This window comes from Erythrolamprus reginae, chromosome 2 (assembly GCF_031021105.1).
Source record: "Erythrolamprus reginae isolate rEryReg1 chromosome 2, rEryReg1.hap1, whole genome shotgun sequence".
NCBI lineage: Eukaryota > Metazoa > Chordata > Lepidosauria > Squamata > Dipsadidae > Erythrolamprus > Erythrolamprus reginae.
In genome coordinates, this window is record NC_091951.1 from 216,907,674 (window position 1) to 216,927,298 (window position 19,625).

A 19,625-nucleotide genomic window follows, 5' to 3' on the forward strand; every position below is an offset into this window, starting at 1 on the left:
GACAGAAGTAGAAAGCATTGTAGTGAGACAAGAAAATATGCTGAATATCAGAACTAATTAGCAGAGACCTATAAGATTAGTGCTTGTTCATAATTTCAACTTTGCTCAAAGTTCAACTTTGAGAAAAAATTGCTTTTAGAAATCTGTAACATCTCTATACCCAAGATTATGGTTTTCATGAAGCTATTGAAAAGAAAGATTATCCTGTCTTTATGTAATCTCCTTAGGTGTTATAGCTTCACATGTCATGCTAATTTTAATTGTCAGTGTTTCCACACTTTCCAAATTCCAATCTGAAAAAAATATTTAAAGGAAATTTATAGGTAACATTTTATATTTTAATATACAGTGCATTCAGAAGATATTCAGACCTCCTTCAATTTTGTAATTTTGTTATGTTGCAACCTGATTGTGCAGTTGATAAAATTCATTTTTTCCTTATTAATCAACACTCGGAACCCTATTATGACAAAATGAAAACAGAATTTTAGAAATGTCTATAAATTTATTGAGAAAAAACTGAAATATCACATTGGCATAAGTATCCAGACCCTTCACACAGTGCTTTGTTGAAGTACCTTTGGCAGCTATTACATCCTCAAGTCTTTGACATGATAAGCATTGCACACCTCGATTGAGGGGTATTCTGCCATTCTTTCTTGCAAATCCTCTCAAGTTCAGTCGGGTTAAATGGCAAGTATTGGTGGATAGCCAATTTTAAGTTCCTCCAGAGATGTTCAATAGGATTCAAGTCATGTCTCTTGTTGGGCCTCTTTAGGACATTCACCAAGTTGTAGCTAAGCCACTCCTATGTGGTCTTGGTTATATGCTTAGGATGATTTGTCATGTTGGAAAATGAACCTTCAGCCCAGCCTGAGGTCTTGAGTGCTGTGGACCAGGTTTACATTAAGGATGTCCCTTTATTTTGCTACATTCAATTTTCCCTTAACCTTGACATCTCCACAGCATGATATTACCACCATGCTTCATTGTTGGAATGATATTGAGCAGGTGAGGAGAGGTGCCTGTTTCCTTCAGATATAATGTTTAGAATTGAGGCCAAACAGTTCAATCTTGGTTTCATCACACCAGGGAAACCTGTTCTTCATAGTCTGAGAGTCCTTCAGGTGCTTTTTTGCAAACACCAAGTGGGCTTTCATGTGTTTTGCACAGAGGAGCGATTTCTATCTAGCCACTCTGTCATCTCCACATTGGATGTCTGGAGCTCTGTCAGAGTGGCCATCGGGTTCCTGGTCATCTCATACTAAAGCCCTTCTCCCCCGATTGCTATGTTTGACTGGGCTGCCAGCTCTTGAAAGAGTCCTGTTTGTGCCAACCTTCTTCCATTTAAGAATTATGGAGGCTGTTGTGCTCTTAGGAACCTTCAGTGCAGCAGAAATTTTATTGTAGTCTTCCCCAGATATATGCCTTGCAATAATTCTGTCTCTGAACTCTCCAGGCAATTCCTTTGATCTCATGGGTTTTGCTCTGTATGCCTTGTTAGCTTTGAGACCTTCTATAGAGAGGTGTGCACCTTTCCAAATCATGTCCAATCAAGAGGTCAACTCCAATCAAGATATAATCTCCAATGATCAGGAGAAATGGGAGGCATGGGAGCTAAATTTCAAGGGTTATTGCAAAGGGTCTGAATCCTTATGCCAATGTGATACAGTATTTCAGTTTTTAAAATAAATTTACAGACATTTCTAAAATTTTATTTTCACTTTGTCATTATATATTTAATGTAAATTAGTGAGAAAAATGATGTTTAACAACTGTAGAATCAGGCAGCACATTAAAAAATTGACTACAGTGAAAATTGACTTCAGAATATTTTCTGAATGTACTGCAGTTCAAGATGTTTCTCATTTGATCTAGCAGGAGAGATGATGCTGTATTTGTAATAAAGTTTGGTTCACACTGTAAATTATATTCTGATTATTAATTATTGCTTCATTTGAGAGGCAAAGGTAAAATTACCATTATAAAAATGTTCAAGGCAAATATTGCTAGCTTTCTTACTGTTTTTAGTTTCGTATATTGGTATAAATATGGTTGTAAATGTGTAAATGATGGTAAAATGTAAATGTGGATGCTAGTTTTCAAAAAAAAATAGTCTGGACAACAATTTGACTGGAATCATATATAAGATCTTAAATCCACCTTGAATAGGAGATTGGATTAGAAGACCTCTGAGGTCACATCCAATCCTGATTCTATAATATATGTTCTAAATTGGCATTTCTTTGCAGTTTTAAAACAGAAAGCAAGAATGATGAGGGCGACTACATTTACAGACTGAGGATATGTCGGGAAGTCTTCAGCAATATGACCAATTCTGGCTTGGTGCAGATCAATAAAATAGACAACAAACAAAAAGTAATAGGACGAATTAATGAGACCCATCTTGTAAATGGAAGTAAGAAATAATTTTGAACAGATCTATTGATGGTTCTTATAATTATACTTATGCCTCATTGAATCTCTTATATTTCTAATTTGGCAGCTAGCTGGATTATGCTGATCTATCAGGGAGGTGATCCCTATGATAGACATTGTACAAAGGAAGACAGGAAAGCTTTAGTAATGATTATCTGCAACCGAACAACATTAGCAGTGAGTATAAGAATGGGGCAGTGAAAATGAATTATGTTTATGAACACTAGTACATAACTCAGGCCTTACCATACCATTTGCAGTATTGGTTACATGCTACATAATATCAGAGCTTAAGTTGATTAGTAAACAAAGGTTATGCATTTTAAATGAAAATTACATATTCAAATGATATATTACATATCAAATTACAGTGTGTGCTGTAAGATGTGATAATATTTTGAGAGCATTGAGTAAGAAAATGTCACATAGAGGACAACGTTTTAGTAAATGGGAAATAGAATTTGCAGTTTTCTAGATCAGTGATGCCGAACCTATAGCATGCATGCCACAGGTGGCACGCAGAGTCATATCTGAGGGCATGTGAGGCATTGCCCTATATCAGCTGCAGTGCGCATGCATGAGCTGACCAGCTGATTTTCGGCCTTCTTTTTTGCCATTTCCGCTTTCCCCATAGTAGAAACAGCCCAACGGGCCAACTAGAAGTTCACTTGTGTGCTCCCCCTCAGCTCATTTTCATTGTCAGAGATCTTCAGGAATTTCTTTGACTTTGGACAGTTGCAGCCAGGTCTTTCACACCTCGGCTTATGTGCATTTCTTCTGCAGCCGCAAAGCTTTCCTGAAGGCCTGTGTAGTCGATAAGAGAGCTCTGGATCGATCCGGAGACACAGGCCTACACAGGCCTTCAGGCAAGCTTTCCCAGCTGCAGAAGAAATGAGCTGAGTTGTGCGAGGCCTGGTTGCAACTATCTGAAGGTAAATAGTAGGGCAGCTCTACTTCCTTTTGTTTCCAAAATTCCAATCTGCCCATTTTCGCTGTCTCCAGGCTTCAGGAGGCTTTCTTGAGCCCTGGGGAAGTGAAAAATAGTCCAAAGGGCTTACCGGAAATCCGGTGGCTTCAGTAAGGCCTGTGCATATGAATGGGAGGCAGCGGGGTGTCTGTGTGTTGTGTGTAAACACAGGACATTGCATTATGGATGTGGGCACACATGTGCATGCTATCGCACATGCGCACACCCTTTTGGCTCCTGACCTGAAAAAGATTCACCATCACTGCTCTATATAATGGTAAACTATCTCTGTAGTTTCAGTCAGCATGCCATGTGTATGAATCAAGTCACAATAGGATTGTGAGAATTGTGGGGCACTCTGTTGCTGAATATCTTGAGAGGAGGGAGCAGTTGAACTTTGTATGTCATTAGACTCTTACCATCTCTACACAGACTGGCTTCACCATGATGGCAGAAGAGAGGGAGAAAATAAAGCAATGTTCCTATGTTTTTGAGTTAGAGAGCAGCTTGGCTTGTCCTCCGGAAGAATTGCACCAAAATGTACACCATCACCTCAGTATTGGCTCTGTACTGCTAATCATGTAAGTTGATTTGAAATAATTAATAATTTTCTTCTGAGTTAAACAGCTTCCAACAACTAATACAGTATATAATATATAATAATAATAATAATAATAATAATAATAATAATAATTATTATTATTATTATTATTATTATTATTTATTAGATTTGTATGTCGCCCCTCTCCGGAGACTCAGAGCGGCATTCAAAACCAAGCTATTTTAAAATAGCAACTTGGCATCATAAAACAAATTAAGTAGGGGTTTTAGTAATGTCTGATTATTAAAGGTATATGAGAGATTTATATAAACAATCCTGATTCATTAAGTTATTCCCATTCAAGAAACACTTGTAATTTAAATGCTTTATGGACCATGGGCCAGATGTGCTGCAGGATTTGAATACAATTGGTTAATGGTGACAGATGAGGGGTGTGTTGAGGGAGTTTTGGCAAAGGGACAAAGTTCAGGCCAGTGACCATTTGGGGTGGTGTGAGTCCGGTACTACTGTGTACTGAATTATTGTAGGCAACCTCAGCAAAGGATAAGAGTTCAGCCCAGATATTTTGCTAGTAGTTCATGTAACAGCAGAGGTACTGCTCCAACATGCCATTTTTCATCCTGCCCCTTCTTATTCCACACTCCTTGGTTATATACCCCCACCCCCGCTCCATTTGGTGGAAAATTTCATTTTGGCCAAGTGGCCCAGTATGTTGTTCATCAATGGAAGGGGCCGCAATGTTCCCTCTAATTTCTTTTCGGTGTGGGCAGAAAAATATAGTGTCTGAGCGGCAGTCCCTTTGGGACTGGGCAGCATAGAAAAATAAACAAACAAACAAACAAACAAATAATGGGAAAACATTTCTGGGTTCCTCTCCTACCTCTCCCCCTTTTTTCTCTCATTTGTTTCTCATTTCTCCCTCTTCCTCCCTTTTCTCTCTCATTCCTTCCCTCTCTCACTTCTTCTCTCTTTTTCCATCCCTGTCTCTTCCCCCCTTGTGTGTGTGTGTGTGTGAACCCTTGAACCATTTCAAAAACAGGTGAGGGCTGGGTTTTTCCCCCCTGTTATTATTTGGGTGCTTTTTACCATATGCTTTAAATCAAGAGTCACTTCTCTCTCTCTTTTGTTTCTCTCTCATTCCTCTCATTCTCTGCCTCAATCATTTTCTCATTTCTCTTTTTTCTTCCCTTTTTGCTCTCATTTCTTTCTCTCTCTCTTCCTTCCTCTCCTATCTCTCTCTCTCTTGCTTTCTTTCTCTCTCTTTCTCCCCCCTCTTGCCCCCTCTTTCTCTCTCCCTTCTCTTCCTACCTGTTTAACGGTGGCCGGGTCCATGCTCTTGATGCGGGCTGCTGCCATCTTGTACTGGAATTGGGCGGTGGAGGGGACCCGGCGGCAGTGGGCAGCCTCCAGCATGGCGGCGGGGGAGAAGGCGAAGTTGGGGGCTGAGTAGGCCGAGGCTGGGCCTGTCGCCCCCGGCTTCTATACCGGGATTGGGCGGCGGAGGGGACCCGGTGGAGGGGGGCAGCCCCCAGTGCAGCGGTGGGGAGGAAGTGAAGCTCGTGGCCGGGCCTGGAGCAGCCGCCACCACCTACTCTGCCCCACGCTTCGGCTGCACTGGGGCCGAGTAGGCCGAGGCTGGGCCTCTCGCCCCCGCCTCCAAGGGGCAGCCCCAGCATGGTGGTGGGGGAGGAGGCAAAGCGCAGGCCTTGACCTCAGCTCAAAGCCCCGCAGAGCCACCACTGCTGCCTTCCCACTTCCGTCCTAGCACAGGCCGAGCCTCTATTACTTAGGGAAAGGGCAGAAGTGCCTGATGGCCACTGCCATCTTTTCCCAAATGGGCAGGGCCAAAGTGGAATGGGGAGTATGCGGTTTTTCAAATGAAGAAAAACCTTGTCGCTCCCTGTCCCCAACTCCGGAAAAGGCTGCGCGGGGGGTTATTTTTATGTGCGTGCCTGCGTGGGCGCACACCTTAGAGGGAACATTGGAAGGAGGTACACATTTTCCACACAGATGGCATTAAGTCCACTGTAGTCTATGCACAGTCTAAGAGAGCCATCTTATTTCTCTTGGAAAACAGGGCACCCATGTGGGACTTGGTCAGCTGAATAAAGCCCCTGGCTAAATTCTTGTTGATGAATGACTGGAGTTCTTCCATTTCCCAGGGCATCATCTTATCTCTCAGTACTCTTTAGGGATTTATGCGCCTGGCTCCTCCTCCATACAAAATTTTTCCACAACTTCTGTTTTTCTCATTTGTCGCTTGTCAGTTTCCCCACTGCTTCCAGGTTGGAAATTTTTTCTGCACTTTCAAATGGTTCCACTTCCAATCTATGGAGGGATTCCACTTATTGAACTATGCAAGTCTCAGGATCATGGCCTTGGTCATCCCTGGGCCCACAATGTAGTGGTAGGCCCCTAACCTCAGCCCCATAGTTTTGGTCAGGAACCAGGTGAGATGCAGCCATGACAATTGGTTTTTATGGTCACCAAACCTAATCTTGTTCTAATCTGTGATTGACTTCTGGTACGCAGTTCATCATATTTGTTGCCTCATATGACTATGGTAAAACAAAGTACAGGTAATCGTTGGGTTACAACCACTTGTTCTGCAGTAATTTATAGTGGCACTGAACAAATGCTCCTACAAGTCCTCAAAGTTGCAGTATCTAATTTTGGGTGCTTGGCACAAGGCCAGAGTTACGATTGTTGCAATTCATAGTAATTTTCTCCTGACCTTAACAAATTCTATGCTTGAACTCCCCGCACCTGCTTATTTCTCCCATTTCTCCCCTTTTGGCCAACTTTCATAGCAGGGCCAGATGAAGATGCTGCTGTATTCTGCCACTGCCACCCTCTGCCTCTCCTAACTGACTTTGTTGTCTTCTTTGCCTTGCCACACCTACACAGACTGCTAAAGCAGAGGAGGCTGGAGAGGATTTGGCAGTGAGCATGCATATATGACTCCCAACTGGCAGTTGGCTGAGACTGTTGAAATGGGATAGGCCCACTGGTGGTCAGGGAAGCAGAGTCAAGTTGATGACAATGAAAGAAAGCTGGAGAAACTGCAGAATACAGCAGCATCTTCATCTCAGCTATTCTGTACAGCAGCAGCCCCCAACCTTTTTGGCTCAGTTTACAGTAGGCTTTACAGTCATGAAAATCTAATGCCTGATGATATGAAATAGAATTGATGTGGTGATGCTAGCACGGGTGAGTGCTACAAATCCAGATTAAGCTTAATTCACTTGCCTGCCACTTATCTTCAACTGTGCAGGCTGGTTCCTAACAGGCCACTGGCTGGTCAATGTTCCCTCTAATTTTTTGGGGGGGTGGGCAGAAAAGTATAGTGTCTAAGTGGCAATCCCCTTGGGACGGGGAGGCATAGAAGTATGTATGTATGTATGTATGTATGTATGTATGTATGTATGTATGTATGTATGTATGTATAAATAAATAAGAAAAAAATCCCTTCTTTTTTATTAAAAGAAATTAATAATAAAACAAAACCAAAATCTATTTCTATTAAAACTAAAACAACCAGCAAAACCATAAAAACAGGTGAGGGCTGGGTTTTTTCCCCTCTGTCATTATTTAAGTGCTTTTACCATATGCTTTAAATCAAGAGTCACTTCTCTCTCTGTTTCTCTCTCTTTCCTGTCATTCTCTGCCTCAATTATCTCTCTTTTGTTCTCTTTCTCTCTCTTGTTTTCTTTCTCTCGTTTTCTTTATCTCTCCCTCTCTTGCTTTCTCTCTCTCACTCTTTCTTGTTTTCTCTCTATCTCACACTTCCTCTCTCGTGTTCTCTCTCTCTTGCTATCTCTCTTTCCCTCTCTCTCTCCCCCCTCTTTCTCTCTCTCGCTATGTCTGTTGCTCTCTCTCTCTCTCTCTCTCATGTTCTCTCTTTCTCTCTCTTCCTTTCTTCTCTGCGGAGGCCGGCAAAGGTTTTTATTTTGAATGGCAGGGGGATGGGGAGCATGCGAGCAAATCACCTTTGCCTGCCTCCACTGAGAGAAGAACGCCCCTGCCTCTCCTGTAGCCCATTCATCGACAGCCAGGACGAAAGTGCTCTTGGCGAAGGGACTGTGAGAGGGGCGGGCGTTCTCGAAGCAGCTAGCGGCCACATTGGGAGGATGAGAAGCTGCAGCCACCAGCGCCGATGCAGCCACTGCTGTGGGAGGAGCCGCGCCCCAAGGCAGGAAGCGGAGGAGGAGAAAGAGGGGCGGATTGGGTGGGCGGGGGACAGCGGCAAGAAGCCAGAGGCGCGAGGGGGCCAGAGGAGCTGGAGGGGCGGGGGTGGCCGCGGCTCCTTGTGCGGCCTTGGAAAAGGGCACCCCCTGCCCACTGCTATACAATACTTCCAAAATTGCATAGATGGGGCAGGGGAGGTAAGTGGTTGAGTGCTATGGCATGGCTTAAATGAGGGTAGATACTATGGCCTATAGGTTTCTTGAGAATAAAGTCAATGCTTCTCATTGGCTGCTTGTAAGAAGATAGTAGGGAGGGTCGCAGATAGTGATCAAGTGCAAGTTATTTGCCAAGAACTCAAATTGTAATAATGTGACTATTATGGAGTGCTGTGACAGCTGCAACTTCAAGTGCCAGCCATAAGTCCCAAGTGTTCAGTGTCATCATAATGGTCAGTGGTTGCTGAATGAGTAGTTAATTATAGATAACCTGAGGACAACCTGTACTAGTAAATATCTTACAATTGACATTCAATTAAAAATTTGGTCTTATATGACTGAGATTTTTTAAATTGTTCTTAAGCATTAATATTGTATATATTCTTGTACAGTATACTGTATTGCTTCAGTTGGTGCAAAAAGCAGTGGCTCACATGATTTTTATTTTTATTTATTTATTTATTTATTAGAGTTGAAAGGGATTTCCTCTTGAAAATGTCCAGAGTTGGGGAGTTCACAACATACAAATCTAATAAATCTTAATCTCCGCTGGCAGGCCGTTCCACTGGTTGATCGCTCTGACCATCAGGAAGTTCTTCTTTATTTCTAGGTTGAATCTCTCCTTGGTCAGCTTCTAACCGTTGTCCCTCATCTGGCCCACTAGTGCCCTGGAAAAGAGTGTGATCCTCTCCTCTCTGTGGCAACCCCTCAAGTTCCTGTATACTGCTATCATGTTCCCCCTGGCCCTTCTCTTCTCTAGGCTACCCATGCCCAGTTCCAGCAATCTCTCTTCATAAGTCTTGGTTTCTAGCCCCCTAATCATTTTGGTTGCTCTTTTTTGCACCTTCTCCAAAGTTTCTATGTCTCTTTTGAAGTGTGGTGACCAGAACTGAATGCAGTACTCGAGATGTGGTCTGCCCAGGGCATTATAGAGTGGTATTAATACCTCCCTGGTCTTGGAGTGTATCCCCCTGTTTATGCAGTTTAGGATTGTGTTGGCTTTTTTAGCCGCTGCTGCACATTGCTGGCTCATATTTAGTTGATTATCTACCAAGACTCCAAGATCCCTTTCACAGTCACTACTGCTAAGTGGGGTTCCTCCCAGACTCTATGTTTGTCTAGGTTTTTTTTTTTTACCTAGGTGAAGGACTTTGCTCTTCTCGATGTTGAACATCATTTTGTTAGTTTAGGCCCACAGTGTTAATCTATCTAAGTCGGTCTGTATTTTGAGCCTATCATCTAGGGTGTTGGCCAATGTTCCCTCTAATTTTTTTTCCGGGTGGGCGGAAAAGTATAGTGTCTGAGTGGCAGTCCCTTTGGGACTGGGCAGCATATAAGTATTAATGAATGAATGAATGAATGAATGAATAAATAAAGTGTGGGCGTGCGCTATCACACATGAGCGAGTTCTTGCATCCATAATTCTATCCTTTCTATGTCTCCCTCCCTCTTTCCTTTCTATCTTTCTCTCCCCCTGCCTTTCTCCAAGCCCTTCCTTTTCCCTCTCCCTATCCTACTACCCCTCTCCCTCATTTCTATCTCTCCCTCCCTCTTTCCTTTCTATCTCTCCCTCCCTCTTTCCTTTGTATCACTCCCTGCCTCTTTCCTCCCTCCCTCTTTTCTTTCTGTCTCTCCCTCCCTCTTTCCTTTGTCCCTGTTTCCTTTCTATCTTTCTCTCCCCCTGCCTTTCTCCAAGCCCTTCCTTTTCCCTCTCCCTATCCTACTACCCCCCCTCTCCCTCCTTTCTATCTCTCCCTCCCTCTTTCTCTCTGTCTCCCTTCCTTCATCTTTCTTTCCCTCTCTCTCTCCCTCCCTCTTCCTTTCTCTCTTCCTTCCTTTCTTGCTCTTTCTCTCTCCCTCATACCCTCCCTCTATGTCTTTCCCTCTCCCTACTTCCCCCCTCTTTCTCTCTCTCTTGCTTTCTTTCTCTCTCATTCTCTCTCCCCTCCTTTTTCTCTCTCTTTCTTTCACCACACCGGCAACACAGAGAAAAAGAGAGTTTGAGCCGGAGAGAGAGTGGAGGGCGCCGTTGTCTTCGCCTCCGCCCGGCTCTGCAGCTAACAGGCAGCAACCATCAACCCCCTCGCCCTCCCAGGCAACCCTGGCACCCGGCGCCCGGCCATGCTCCGCCTCCCGATAGCCTGGCAGACTTTTACCTGCTGCCGCAGCCGTTTTCTCTTCATGGCGCAAAGGGGGGAGCTTCCCTAGCGGCGGCATCAACGGCATCAGGAGTAGCCACCGCACAGCTGACCACCTTGCCGCTGCTACCACCGGCAACCCTCCCTCCCTCCGGGCCCAAAGCTCACAACCTGCCGCCGCCAGGGAAGCTCCAGCCGGGCGGAGCATACCGTAAAACATGAAGAAAAGGTCAGCTGTGAGGCGCCCCCCCCGCCTTTCCGCGGGACCTTTTCTTCATGTTTTACGGTGCGCTCCGCCCGGCTGGAGCTTCCCTGGCGGCGGCAGGGTGTGAGCTTTGGGGCCCAGAGGGAGGGAGGGTTGCCGGCGGTAGCAGCGGCAAGGTGGTCAGCTGTGAGGCGGCTATTCCTGGTGCCACTGCTGCCACCGCCAGGGAAGCTCCCCCCCACGTGCACTTAGCCATGGCGCACTTAGCTGCGTCTTTCAGTTTTTGAACCCTGCCCAGGAGCCAATCGCCAAAGGTAGGCTTTTGCAAAAGGTAGGCGATTGGCTCCTGAGCAGGGTTAAAAAACGCGTGCTGAGAGCTGCAGCTAAGCGCGCTATGGTGCATAACTCAGCTTACAGGGATCTATGGTGTTGGCTATCCCTGTCAGCTTTGTGTCGTCTGCAAATTTGATTAGTTCTCCTTCAATTCCCTCATCTAGGTCATTGATGAAAATGTTGAAGAGCACAGGGACCAGGACAGAACCCTGTAGTACCCCACTGCCTACCTTCTTCCATGTGGATTTGGAGCCATTGAGGACAACTTGTTGGGTGCGGTTGGTCAGCCAACTGTTTATCCATCTGCATGTGTTGTAGTCTACCCCGTTTTTTTCTAATTTGTGGATTAGGAGATTGTGATCTACTTTATGAAAAGCTTTGCTGAAATCCAAGTATATGAGGTCGACCACGTTGCGTTGGTCTACTGATTTGGTTATGGTGTTGAAAAATGATATGAGATTGGTTTGACATGATTTGTTTCTCACAAACCCATGTTGGCTGTTGGATATTATCTTGTTTGTTTCTAGGTATTGGCAAAGCTGTTTTTTGATTATTTTCTCCAGTATTTTTCTAGTATAGAGGTCAGACTGATTGGTCTGTAGTTTCCTGGGTCAGTCTTTTTTCCTTTTTTGTGGATGTGGACAACATCAGCTCGTTTCCAGTCTTCCGGTAGATCTCTGTGGTCCAGGATTTTTGGTAGATGAGGAGAAGTGGTTCCGCTATGGTGTTTGTCAGTTCTTTTAGGACTCTGGGGTGTAGTCCATCTGGTCTTGGTGATTTGTACTCATTGAGTTCCCACAAATGGTCCCTTATTGTGTTTTTATTTTTGTTGAGTTTGGTTCCGGGGCTGTTTATTGCAGTTGAGTTGCAGGTTGGTTGGTTGGTGGTTCCTTTTTGTGTGAAGACTGAGGCAAAATAGACGTTGAGTAGCTGGACTTTATCTCTTGTCTGTGATTTCTTTACCGTCTTCGTTTTTTAGTGTAGTGACTGTTTCCTTGATTTTCTTCTTGTTGTTTATGTGCTGGAAGAAGCTTTTTTTGGTTGTCATTGACTTTCATTGCTAGGTATTGTTCATGTTGGGTCTTAGCTGTTCTTATTTTTTGTTTGCAGAGTCTTGCTGTTTGTTGAAGTTCCGCTTTGGTTATGTGTCCTTCTTTCCATTTTTTGTATTTGGCTTTTTTTCCTTTCAGGTTGTCTATGAGGTCTTTGTTTAGCCATGCTGGTTTCTTTTTAGTTTTCCTGTTTTTCTTTTTCGTAGGGATTGTATTGTGTTGGGCATCTATGATTATGTTTTTGAGGGCCTCCCAGGTTTCCTGGGTGGATTTACCTTTTAGAAATTCCTTCCAGTGGATTTTTTTCCAGGTTGTCTCTGAGCTTATTGAAGTCCGTTTTTCTGAAGTCTGGGACTATAGTGGTGTTGGGTTCAGCAGTTAGTGATTGTATTATATTGAATTTGAGGATGGTGTGGTCACTCTCACCCAGCGTCCCTTCTACTTTGATTCTCTCTATCATTTCTTCCCTTTTTGTTAATATTAGGTCTGGTATTGCAGTTTCTCTAGTTCCGGTTTCCACCTTTTGGGCCAGAAAGCTATCTGCAAGACTGTTGAGAAATCTACTAGACTTTCTGCTTAGTGCTGAGTTGGTTTTCCAGTTGATTTCGAGGTAGTTAAAGCCCCCCATTATTGTTGTGTTGTGCTTATTGCATATTTCTGTTAGTTGGCTTGTAACGAGGTTGTCCATTGTATCGGTTTGGTTTGGTGGTCTCTAGTATACTCCCTATTGTAGTATTGCACTTTTTAAATTTTATGTTAACCCATATGGTTTCTAGAGGGTTATCTTCTACAGTTGGTTATCGCTCAGTGACAGTGAAGTGGTCTTTTATGTGTAGTGCAACTCCACCTCCTTTCTTGTTTGACCTATTTTTCTTTTTATCTGCATGTTCCAGTCGTGTGTTTCATCCCACCAGGTTTCTGTTATTCCAATTAGATCATATTCACCCTCGTGCATTAGTAATTCCAGTTCATCTTGTTTGTTCTCCAAGCTTTGTGCATTTGTGTACAGGCATTTTAGTTGTTTTTGTCTGATTCTGGGTGGACATTTTTTATCCTCTGATTGATTAGTAGGCTTGACTTGTTCCCCTTCCTTGTTTTGTTCGTTGTTCAGTCTCTTAGTTTGGTCACCCGCTCCTCTCAGAACTAGTTTAAAGCCCTCCTGATGAGTTGGGCTAGTCAATTTCCTAGAAGGTTCTTCCCAGCTCTAGTGACGTGTAGCCCAGCTCTAGTGACGTCTCTTGCTAAAAGCCCTTCTTGGACTTGTGGTGGCTCGTTCCTCTTGCAAAACACCTTCCCTTCTTCTTCTTTCTACCAGATAAGTAAAATTCAATTACTGCTTTTTACTTAGAACTTGTTGTGGTTGCGCACCAGCCTTACTGGGCTCGGCGCTGAGGGAGAAGTCGTGGCGCGGCTCCCTGCGGGTTTTTTGCGAACGCCTTGCTCGCGCTGCTGCCGGATTGCATTTACAAGTAAATCTACTCGGCCAGGAGGTTACCAGCAAGCTAAGGATTGTTTTAAAAAGGAAACAAAGGGCTCTTTTTACCTCCTGCGGTGTGGGACTGTTAGCAAGCTTCCCTTGATTGTCCCCCGGACTTTAGTCTCCCCTCCGTATTTAAATTTTCGGAGCGGTTTAATTTGGCGTGAAGGTCCTCAGCGCCCAGTAATTGTAGGCCCTTGTGGATCTCCCACCCGCGTCCTGTCTGGTGTCAGTAAGTCCACCGCTTGGCCCTGGAGTAAGCTTTGAGTCCCTCAGGCCTTTTCTCCCTGGCTAGGCCTCCAAACCAGCGTGCCTTGGTTTACTTTTGGATTAAGGTTAATGAGGCCTGCCCCTCTGCACTCTCTGGCACGAGCTCTGGTACCGTCCAGATTGATTTTGAGTCGTAGACACTCCTGGGCCTAGGAGCAGGGCCCTCTTCCTCTTGGGAACACTGCCCTTATTATTATTATTTATTAGATTTGTATGCCGCCCCTCTCCGTAGACTCGGGGCGGCATACAAATAGCTTCTCCCATCAGATTTTTGGCTCAAGTCTTGTCCCTGTAATTGATTGATTTGATTTGATTTGATTTGTATGCCGCTCCTCTCCGTAGACTCAGGGCAGCTCACAACATATAATAGAACAATTCGCAATACTGGTAGATCTATATTTTTCAAATATTCAAAAATTTAATCCTCATTTATTTCTTCTTTCTTATATAATTGTCTATAAAATTCTAATACTATTTCCTTTTTTTCCTTCTGTTCTATCTTTTATTTTACCTTTAGAATCTATCAAGTTTTTTATAATTTTATTTTCTCTCTCTTTTCTTAGTTTATATGACAACCATCTTCCTGGTTTATTCGCATGTTCGAAGTATTCTTGTTTTGCTCTCTTTATCTTTTCTACTATTGGTTCTTGTTCTATTAATCTCAATCTATGTCTTATTAACTCTCTGATTTTTAACTTTATCGTCATTATCCTCTTTTTGCACTAACATTTCTAATTTTTTAAGTTCTTCTACTAATTTTTCATAGCGTATGTTCTTTTCTTTGTTTTTTTTGCTATGAAATATATTGTTAACCCACGTATATATGCCTTTGTTGTGTCCCATAAATTTTGAGGGGTAGTATCACTATTTTTGTTTATTTTAAAAAAGATCTCTAATTCTTTCTCTATCCATTTTTTATACTCTGGATCTTTTATTATATTTCTATTCATTGACCAGTTATTTATTTTTCTTTTGCCTTTCCAATATATAAGTAAAGAATTATGATCTGCCCAGGTATTTGTCTCTATTTCTATTTTACTGATTTGTTCCATTATATGGGCTGGAGCCCAAGCCATATCAATCCTGGACCAGGTCTTATGTGGGTTAGAATAAAAAGTATATTGTTTTTCTTTTAAATGGTATTCTCGCCATATATCTTTTAATGATAGTTCTGTACTCATTTTCCAAAATGTCACAGGTAGAATTACCTTTTTTTTCTTTTCTTTTCTTTTCCGAGTGTAGTCCATTTGATCATCTGGGATTGCATTAAAATCTCCTATTATTATCATATTTTCAATTGATAATTCACTTATTTTTTCGTGTAAATCTTTGTAAAATTGTTTTTGGTTGTCATTTGGTACATAAATTGAGACAATTACAAGAGGTTTTGTTTCTAAATCTAGTTGTACCATCAAAATCCTTCCATCACTATCATTATATATTTCTTTAGATTCAATTAATTCATCTATGTACATTGCCACTCCTCTTTTCTTTTCTCCTAGCCAAACTGGTATATAATTTCCCCAATTTTGAGTTGTTGAGGAGACTGCGTTTTGATTTTTTAATATGAACTTCTTGTAAAATGTTTATCTGCGCTTTTTGCTTCATGAGTTTGATTAATATTTGATTTCTTTTCTTTGGATTGTTCAATCTGTTTGCATTAACTGAAAAGATTTTCAAGTCATGTGTCATCTTTATTTTTAGCTTCTTTTGGTTCTCGGAGTCTCGTTTCTAGAACTAGTTCTTGTGAAGCCTGTGGTTGTTTCTTCTTCACTTCCTGTATTTCTTCCCCTCCTCCACCTGTGGCCCCCATCATATCTTCACTAGTCTTTGGTTCAATCTGGAGTTGGTCAATCCTGTCCAATCCGCTACGTGCTAAGAAAGATCTTGCTTGCTCCACATTTTCTATTTTCACTTTCATTGATTGCCAAGTTAGAGTCAGGCCTTCTGGTACCAACCATCTAAAAACAATATTCTTTTTCATTAAGATATTTGTAAGAAAGTAATATTCACTTCTGCTTTCTCTCACTCTTTTCGGAACTTGTTTCAAGATCGTGGTTTCTTTTCCATTGCATTGGAAAGTCTCGTTTCTTGTCAGTCTCAGTATCTCATCTTTGATTATTCTTGTTGAAAACTTAATGTGAACTTCTCTTGGTAGGTTATGACGTCTTACATATCCAGTTTGGACTCTGTAAACTTCGTCAATTTCTCTTACCAATTCTGCTGAATCCACTTGCATAATTACTCCTATTACTTCCACCATTTTTGCAGATAAATCTTCGTCTCTTTCTTCTTCAATATTTTGAAATCTCAGGCCATGTGATTGTTGGATCAGAGGGTCCTACTGGAACAGAGTGCTCAGCCTGTTAGGACTGAGGTAAGACCTTCTGGAGACAGATGGCTATTAAAGTACAAACAAACATGTTCGAATGAACCAAACTTTTATTAGAAAAAGTAGAAAAATAAAGTTTGTCTTAAGAGACATAAAATGAGCGACTACATTCCTAAAGAACATAGATCGTAAAGTCCGCTTAATTGCTTCTCTTCCTGCAAGGAGGAGGATGTGAGCAAAGCAGTTACATCATAGAGGAGGAGCTACATTAATAAACAGAGTTAACTATCTAACTACTGGATGTTTCTTAATGTCTTTGGAGGCTGTCAATCTACAGCGTGACACCCCTTCTTTGTCAGTCATCACAGACGTAAGGGACATCAAGACATCAATTCACTTAAGGCACATTTTGTTGGAAAGGTATTCATGTTGATCAGCTGGCAACGGCTTATTCAGCAAGTCAGCGATCTGCTCGGCAGTAGGCACATACTGAAGTTTCACGAATCCTTCTTTCACACTCTCTCTGGTATTTCTATACCGGATGTCAATGTGCCGTGAACGAGCTCCAACAAATTCAGCTTCAGCAATATATGTGACTGAAATATTATCCTCCATAATAACAATTGGTTTCTTTGGACTTTCCCAAATACTATCAATGAGAGGAGAAACAAAGGTTAATGCATTACAGCAATCAGAAACACATGCATATTCAGCCTCAGTTGAAGAGCAAGAAATAAACTTCTGCTGCCTAACTTTCCAAAAAAAAGGACAACCATTTAAAAACAGTATATAACCAGAAGTACTTTTTCGTGTTTCTATGTCACTTGCCCAGTCAGCATCTGCATAACAAATCACTTCAGGGTACTCAACATGTTTCGGCTCAAGGAACAACTTCTTGTCCTTAGTAAGCTTCATGTATCTCAACAGTCTCTTTATGCAAGACCAGTGGAACGTGGTTGCGTTGCCAACGTATCTGGACAGTAGATTCACACTCAGTGAAATGTCAGGTCTTGTCCAACTGCTGATGTACAATAGCGATCCAATCACTGACCGGTACAGCGTTTTGTTCTCAAAATCAGGATGTTCTTCTCGGGTTAACCTGTAAAAATCAGTCTGCATAGGAGAACGACAAGTTTTTGCATCAGACATGTTACAATTCTGCAAAAGCTGGTCAACCTTACTTTCTTGTGAAAGAGAGAACCCCTTCTCAGTTTTCTCAAACTGAACACCTAGATAATCATTAATATGCCCTAGGCTTTTTAAGGTGAAATGTTTCTCAAGACCCTTAGCAAAAGTTTGACTCATGCTTTCATTTGGACCAATGTAAACAATATCATCAACATAAACAAGAACAATTTCATAAGTCTTACCTTACCCTTTTGTAAACACGCATTCATCAGAGACGGACTTAAAAAAGCCCATTGAATTTAGCTTTTGGGTTAAGAGACGGTGCCACATGAGGGCACTCTGTTTGAGGCCGTATAAAGACTTGCTCAGAGACCAGACATCACCTTCTCGGTCCTGGAACGCGGGAGCACCCTTGACGTAGATCTCTTCATTCAGATCAGCATTCAAATAGGCAGTCTCTACATCGAACTGAAAAGCCTCTAAGTTCAAAGCAGTAGCAGTGATCAGAGCAATCTTGACACTCTCATTTTTGACTGTGGGTGAAAATGTGTCAGTGTAGTCATCTGGATAAACTTGAGAGAATCCTTGAGCTACAAGTCTAGCTTTGTACAGCTTTCCTTCATTAGGTTTTTGTTTGACTTTATACACCCAGCGTGTGCCAATGACTTTCTTGTTCTTGGGGAGCTCCACCTGTTGGAACACCTTAAGTTTCTTTAAACAGTCCAGTTCGCGTTCCATAGCCTCATACCATTTTTCTTGTTCAGATTCAGGCAAAAGTTTGATCTGGTGAAAATGATCAGGTGGAAGTGTAAGATTATTACACATGAAAAGAAAAGGAGATTGAGATACTTGCTGTGCAAATCTCTTTGGAGGAGTTCCTTTAGTGGTTCTCTTTGAACGTCTTGGAACGCTGGTCCATCCTTCATCATCATCTCCGCCTTCAAGTTCATCGTCAGGGATTTCCTCTGCGACTGTCGAAGGCTGTTTATCATCTGGAACATCAGGATTATCTGGAACAGCTGCCTGAGCATCAGGTCTCGCCACACCATCCTTAGGAAAATAAACTGAAGTATCATTACTATGTATACTGGACCAATTTGTGTCTTCCTCAAATTTGGCTGAATTAGAAATATATACTCTGTGATGAGAGTCAGCAAATTTGTAGTACTTGGAGGTTTCATCAAAGCCGATGAATCTCAATCTTTCTGACACAGGACCTCCTTTTCTTCTTTGTTCAAGTGGAATGTTAACAGTGGCATAACAACCAAAAATGTATATGTTTTGAACATCAGGCTTCTTAGCATGAAGCAAGTAATAAGGAGTCTCTTGTATTACGCTACTCCATGTTCTGTTAACAATGTAATTAGCATACCTTAATGCTTCGCCCCAGTATGAAAAGTCCAAGTCTGCATCCTCAAGGAGACAACGAAACATTGTCTGCAGGACCCTGTTACGGCGTTCACAAATACCATTGTGAGCAGGAGTCACAGGTGCTGAGGTCTGCTGGCGGATTCCATTCCTGGCCATCCATCCTTGGAACTGTTGCGACATGAATTCGCCTCCACGGTCACTTTGAATTCGCTTGATCCAGACATCGTGTTGAGTGAGTATCTCTGCAGCAAAATCTTTAAAGACCTCAAATGCCTCAGATTTTTGCTTTAATAGAAAAACAGCCAAATCGTGAGTAACTGTCAACTACAGTTAAGAAATACTTACGTTTACCAACAGTAGGCCGAAATGGACCGACAACGTCGGTGTGGACCAATTCAAAAATGCGTGAAGACAATCGAAGGGCAAACTTAGGTATGGGAGATGTTTTGGACTTGGCTCAGTTACAAATTTTACAGTCTAAATCAGTGATGGGCAACCTTTTGAGCTTGGTGTGTCAAAATTCGCCAAAAAACTGAGCATAACTCAGGTGGTGTGTCACCTTGAGAAAAAAACATAATTTTGTGATATTTATAGTTTAAATAACAAATATGCATAATTATCTTTCGCTATCTTTCCTGTCATTCTCTGCCTCAATCATTTTCTCATTTCTCTTTTTTCTCCCCTTCATTCTATCATTTCTCTCCCTCTCTCTTCCTATCTTCTCTCTCACACTCTTTCTCTCTCTCTCCCTTCCTTTCTTTCCTTCTCTCTTCCTTCCACTTTTTTCTCTTTCTCTCTCTCCCTTCCTTTCTTTCTCTTCCTTCCACTTTTTTCTCTTTCTCTCTCTCTTTTCCTTCCTTCCCCTCTTCCCCTCCCTCTTTCTCCCTCTCTCCCTTTATATTTATCTCTTCCTTCCTTCCTCTCTTCCTCCCTTTCTCTCTCCCTCTC

At 42.3% G+C, this 19,625-nt stretch overlaps 1 protein-coding gene across 4 annotated transcripts in view; it reads left to right on the forward strand.

Annotated features, from left to right (window-relative positions):
* M6PR (mannose-6-phosphate receptor, cation dependent) overlaps nt 1–19,625 on the forward strand; it is a 79,900-nt gene that overhangs the window by 12,645 nt on the left and 47,630 nt on the right. For all 4 annotated transcript variants that reach the window (XM_070741827.1, XM_070741825.1, XM_070741823.1 and 1 more), the window contains exons 3-5: nt 2,253–2,419; nt 2,507–2,616; nt 3,839–3,987. In XM_070741827.1, the coding sequence (XP_070597928.1) occupies nt 2,253–2,419; nt 2,507–2,616; nt 3,839–3,987 (426 nt within the window). The remainder of the gene's footprint in view (nt 1–2,252; nt 2,420–2,506; nt 2,617–3,838; nt 3,988–19,625) is intronic.